The sequence below is a fragment of the Fukomys damarensis genome, unplaced genomic scaffold, assembly GCF_012274545.1.
Source record: "Fukomys damarensis isolate Sample0158 unplaced genomic scaffold, DMR_v1.0_HiC HiC_scaffold_15, whole genome shotgun sequence".
NCBI classification, from domain to species: Eukaryota; Metazoa; Chordata; class Mammalia; order Rodentia; family Bathyergidae; genus Fukomys; species Fukomys damarensis.
The window spans coordinates 507,432-513,431 of NW_022900927.1; the positions used below are offsets into that span (position 1 = coordinate 507,432).

The 6,000-nt window shown below is 40.0% G+C and overlaps 1 protein-coding gene across 1 annotated transcript in view; it reads left to right on the forward strand.

Moving 5' to 3' along the window:
• Klhl42 (kelch like family member 42) overlaps positions 1-6,000 on the forward strand; it is a gene marked incomplete at its 5' end in the record, with an annotated part of 43,967 nt that overhangs the window by 22,191 nt on the left and 15,776 nt on the right. The window contains one exon of the mRNA XM_010629005.3: positions 5,240-5,433. Coding sequence (XP_010627307.3) covers positions 5,240-5,433 — 194 coding nt within the window. The remainder of the gene's footprint in view (positions 1-5,239; positions 5,434-6,000) is intronic.

Here is a 6,000-nt window from a genome sequence, read left to right on the forward strand (position 1 = left end):
TTGGGCTACTAAGTTTGCAGAGGTATCAGCCCATAATCAACCTGGCTCCAAAACAGGGATAGCAAACAGGCATTGTAGAGGAAAAATAACACGGTGCCCACAAGGTCACAAAAGCAGCAAGGGAAGCAATTCATGGCAGCAGAAGACAGCATAGAGGAACAAGGGCTCCTGATTTCTTTCTTTCTTTCTTTCTTTCTTTCTTTCTTTCTTTCTTTCTTTCTTTCTTTCTTTCTTTCTTTCTTTCTTTCTTTCTTTCTTTCTTTCTCTGATTTCTTTCTTGGTGTGTTCATTGTTGGTGTACAGAAATACTGTTGATTTTTATGTGTTGATTTCATATCCTGCCCCTGCTGGATTTATTAGTTCTAAGAGTCTTCCAGTGGGAGGTTATTTGATTCTTCTGTGTAAAGGATCATGTCATCTGCCAATAAGGATAGTCTGACTTCTTTCTTTCTGTTCATACCTCTTTCATTTCTTTCTTTTTCCTGATTCACCTTTTTATTTCTTATAAGTGAAGTGGAAATTAAAGTACTGTCATAGCTACTTTTTTAATCACTTGGAGTTCTATTTATTGCAAATGAATTGAGTGTATAGCTGTGACAAATTAAATCGTTTTAAATTCCTTTTCATCTCCTGAACATAGTATATCTGGGATCATACACTGTAAAACTCATAATTTCTAAAAGTGATTGATAGCTCCAGTGCATACCTTTATCATTGAGGAAGTGAAGAGGGGAAGAGTTATTTTCAGAAAGTTGGCAATGAGGTGCAGAGTGGCGAGAATTTGTAGATGAAAGAGTACTTTGTACAGAGTTCCAGAATTGCTGGGAGCAATTCACTATAGACCACTATGGCCAGGACTAACTCACTTCTCCTGTGGTGGCCATGGTGGAGCAAGGCCTGACCAAAAAGAAAAACCATCTTCCCTCCCATGCATTGACCAGAGAAATGTCAAGCATTATCTCCTGCAGACCCTAGCCATTCTCCCTGTTCCAATCAGGCATCCCCTTTCGGTTTCCTCATCTACGCTATAAATAAAGGTGCTGAGGATGCACGCCAAGCTTTTTTTTTTTTCTCCATTAAGTTTATTGGTATATTTTAGGTACACAGTTACAGTTACATTCATCATTGCGAACTTGTACCTTTACATGATGTATCTTGGTTATTTTTTCCCCATTCGCCTGACCTCCCTTCAACCCCACCCACCTCCCTATTTATGAAGACTTTGTTTCCATTTTTCCTTTCCTCATATTTTTTCCTTTCCCTTCTTTCCTTTCTCCACACCTCCCACTTCCCCTACTCCTTTAGACCTTTTCTTCCTATTTTATATTATCTGCTATACATTTTGATTCTTATTTATGCTGTTAGTTTCTCACATCAGAGAAACAATTCAGTATTTACATATGTCTGTCCTATTTATTTTCAGTTCAGAATATTGCCTCAGTGTGCCTCCATTTAGCTATAAATGTCACTAGTTTCTCATACTTTATAGCTGAGTAGTACTCCATTTTATTTAAAAAACCACATCTTTTTAATCCAGTCTCCAGTTGATGGGCAATTGGGCTGTTTCCAAGCTTTAGCTATTACAAACTGTGCCGCTATAAACATGGGTCAGCATATAACACTGTGGTGTGATTCTTTCAATTCTTTGGGGAAGACACCCAGAGAAATAGCTGGATCAAATGGGACTTGTAATCCTAGTTTTTTTTGAGGTATCTCCATATTCATTTCCACAGTGGTTGCACGACTCTGCACTCCCACCAACAATGGAGAAAGGTTCCTTTCTCCCCACAACCCCGCCAACATTTGTTATTGGTTGATTTCCTGATAGCAGCCATTCTTTCTGGGGTGAGGTGGACTCTCAGTGTTGTTTTCATCTGTATCTCTTGAATGACCAGTGATTATTGAACATTTTTTTATTAAATTTATTTGCTGCTTTTACTTGTTTGAGAAATGACTGTTCATGTCAGATGCCCATTTTTTGGATTGGGTCTTTACATTTGAGGGGGGTCTGATTTTTTTTAAGTTCTTTATATATTCTAGATAGTAGTCCTTTGTCTGAGGAGCAGCTGATAAAATTTTTTTCCCCACTTTCTAGCTTGTCTCTTAGCTCTGTTGGTGGTTTCTCTTGCAGTGCAGAAGCTTTTTAATAAGATAAGATCACAGTTGTTATTTGTGCTAGTTCCTGTTCTACTGACCTTTTTTTCAGAAAGTCTTTTCCTATGTCAATGTGTTAAAGAGTTCTACCTAATTTATCTTCCGGCAAGTTTAGTGTTCCTGTTTTAATATTTAGATCTTTAATCCACTTGTACTTTAGTTTAGTGCATGGTGAAATTTAGTGGTCTAGTTTTAATCTTTGGCAGGTTGAAATCCAGTTTTTCCAGCACTATTTATTAAAGAGGCTATCTTTCCTCCAGTTAGGTTGGTTGGCTCCTTTGTCAAAGATGAAGTAGCTTAATATGTCTGGAGTTGTTTCTGCAACTTCTGATCTGTTCCACTGACCCTCAGGTCTGTTTCTTTACCAGTACCATGCTGTGTTTAACACAGTAATCCAAGCTTTGGCCTCAGCTTTGTAAATTTTAATGTAGTCTTTGTCTCCTTTGTTTTATTTTTCAAGTTTCTTAATCTCTCGCCAGAGTTTATCACAACGTGAACCCTTCAGCCATGCACAGAATACATCAGATACATAAGAAACTGACCTTTCCCAAAGTTAAGAAACTTAGCAGTAGGGGGAACAGAAAAGCACTTTTAGTAGTGCAGTGGGAAGGGCTTTCTTTCTGCAGGTATCATCCTGAATGCCTGAAACAGTGCTTTTGTTATTCCCGCTTTACAGATGGGGAAACTGAGGCACAGATACACAGACGTTCAGTCATTTGACCAAAGTCACATAGCTGTTTAAGAGTGGAGCTGAGATTTCCCTGTGCAAGCCTGAGTTAGAACCTGAACAGTATGCCTTTTTAGTAAGTGGTCTGTTTTTAAGGTGGCAATTTTATCTTTAAAAAAAGTGCAACATTAATAAATGACTTTTCTTCTCAAGTGAATTTGAACATGTTAGAGCCTGGAGAAGTGGGATTTTACTCTTAACTGCCTATTTAGCCTTAAAAAGAAGCCCCTTCCCTGTTTGCTTAGGACAATGATTATACTGGATGCACAGTAAAACCATTTGATCTTAGAAAATTTACTATCTGTGTACTTTTGGGGAGCAGAAATAAATTGAGGGTTCGCAGAATGTAGAGTCTATTTACAGGCTTTATTTCCTTTGGTTCCCCATATTTGCAGACATAGAGAGGCCACCATGTGGGTTTTAAGGCCCATTGGCAGCAGTGAAGTCAAGCAGCACGAATTAGGGACCCCCCAGTAACTGCCACCCGGGTGGAAGGCTGTTGGCATGAAAAATGCAATGCCTGGCTGGGTTTAATGGGCGGTGTGAAGCTGTTGGTGAAGAGGACTCTGTTCAATTTCTGATTTGAAGAGCAAAATAAAATTTAAAGCACATTTAAATACAAACATAGGCATCTTTAAAAAACAACTTTTTAGTAGCTGGTTATTACTAATATAATTTGCTTACCTTTATTGTGGAACTGGAGTTTGGCCTCGTGTATGATTGTCAAGTCTCTAACATGGAGCTTTATCCCTAGCACTTAAAATAATGATTTTGAGACAAGGTCTAGCTAAGTTGCTGGCCTCAAACTTGCCATCCTCCTGCCTCAGCCTCTTGAGTATTTGGGATTATAGGCATGTACTACCACACCCAGCTCTAATATACAGAGTCCAACAAAAAAATGTACACATTAGGAAAAGAAAAATTTGCACAAGTATTATAGTACTGAATTTATTGAGACATGTTGGCCTCTGCAATTATAAGCAGTGCTCAAAGTTACTGGAGGCCCCTGCAGCAGATCCTGATCTCCTGCTTGGTGCTGTGACACAAGGTAAGAAGGAACACTCAAGGACAAACTTAAAGACAGAGGTATAGGGGCCAAGGTCACCACTCTTGAGCAGTCAGAGGCTTGAATGAGCAAAGGCCCTGGACACCCAGAGCGGTTGATACTTATCAGTGACATCACAGTTAGAGTGAGGTACAGGGGCTATGTGAAGGGACTACATGGAGTTGCTATGGACACTTTGCTGATGCAGGCAAGGCTTGTACAGGAAGAGAAAAAGCGTTCTTTTTTTTTCATTAAGTTTATTGGTACATTTTAGGTATACAGTACAGTGACATTCATCATTGGGAGTTTGTATGTTTACATGATATATTTTGGTTCTTATTTTTTTACCCATTTCCCTGCCCTCCCTTCAAACTACCCCCCCACCTCTCCCTATGTACAAGGACTTTGTTTCCATTTTTGCCTTTTCTCATATTTTTTCCTTTTCCCCCATCCCTCCCAGTTCCCCTTCCCCTTTAGACCTTTTCTTCATATTTCATTTTATCTACTATACATTTTGAGACTCGAACTTTGCTCTCTTATACTTGCTTCTCCCTGGAAAGAAAATATGCATGGAGAATTGTACCAGAACTCTTGTCAGATACCGGAATCCATGAATCACTACTGTGGCAATATATGCCTATAATCCCAACATTTGAGAGCTGAGGCAGGAAGATTCTGAATTTGAGGCCAGCCTGGACTACACAAAGAGACCTTGTTTCCAAACAAGCAGAGAAATACCAAACAAAAACCCATGGGTGCTCAGGTGCCTTTTATAAGTGGTGCAGTATTTGCACATAATTTTTGCGTGTTCTCCTGTGTACTTTAATCTCTAGTTTTTATAATATAAGGTAAGTGCTATATAAATAGTTATACTGTATTTTAAAGGAAGTAATGAAAAGGGAGAAGTCTGTGCATGTTTAGTACAGATGCAGCCCCCACCCCGATATTTTTAATCTGTGAGTGCAAAATTGTGATCCAGAGGCCCACTGTTTCAATTTACAGTGTTCACAGTATATCTTTGGTGCCTGGCCTAAAACTGAGTGAGATTAATTCTTGATATATTGAACTGCTTAACTGCAACTGCTAATTTGTGGAGAATGTGGCCTTCCTGTCGAACCTCAAGGGCAAGTGAGGTCCTGTACTGGAGAAGTCATTGTGTCATTCCTTTGTCCCTGGGCAGCATAACCACCATTGTGGACAGCTGAGTTTCTTTAGCTGTCAGTAGAGTCTGTTCTCTGCTTTACTTGTTCATGCCATTGTCATACTTGTTCTGATCAGAACTCACTCTGTGGGCCCTTGTCTCTCTTTTTCAGGTCTAACTTCAAACTCGTGGCTGTTAATTCAAAACTCTATGCCATTGGTGGGCAGGCTGTTTCTAATGTTGAATGTTACAATCCTGAGCAGGATTCATGGAATTTTGTGACACCATTACCAAATCCTCTTGCTGAATTCTCTGCGTGTGAATGTAAAGGGAAGATTTACGTCATTGGAGGATATACTACTCGAGGTAAGTGAAGGGATAGGCTAAAAGTTCTGCTTATGTGTGAGCCTCAGCAGCCCGGGGAAGGAAACTGGTGTCCCGAGTGTTGTTTTCTGTAACGAATACTACATTTTTATACATCTGTAAGAAAGAGTCCTGTATGGTGGGTGTGGTTTGGACAGCAGGGCCTTGGAAAACCTTATGTGAGCATAAAAATAGAACAGGTAGAGTTTCTTTTTTGCTTCTGTGAAGCCAGCCTCAAGGTCAGCTGCATCCTGGCCAGGACTGCACTGTGGCAGCTGCTCAGATCTGGCTGCTGTCTGAGTTGGGCAGGGTTTTTGAGGGTGCATTACCTGAGCATCCTTCTTGAGATGTGCAGTCTGTCCCAGCCAGCACTGTGGTGCTGAGGGTTCCTTACAGGTCTTTGCTTTCATTTTCTCCCTTCATGAGCAAACACATCAGGTGTGGATTCCAGAGGCCCAGCTCTAGGGCACTGTTCACATATCATTGGAGCTGCAGGAATACAAGAGAATATTTTTCCTTTAAATTGGCAAGAGTGATTGTGCTGTTTTTTAAATTGTACATGAGTTTTTC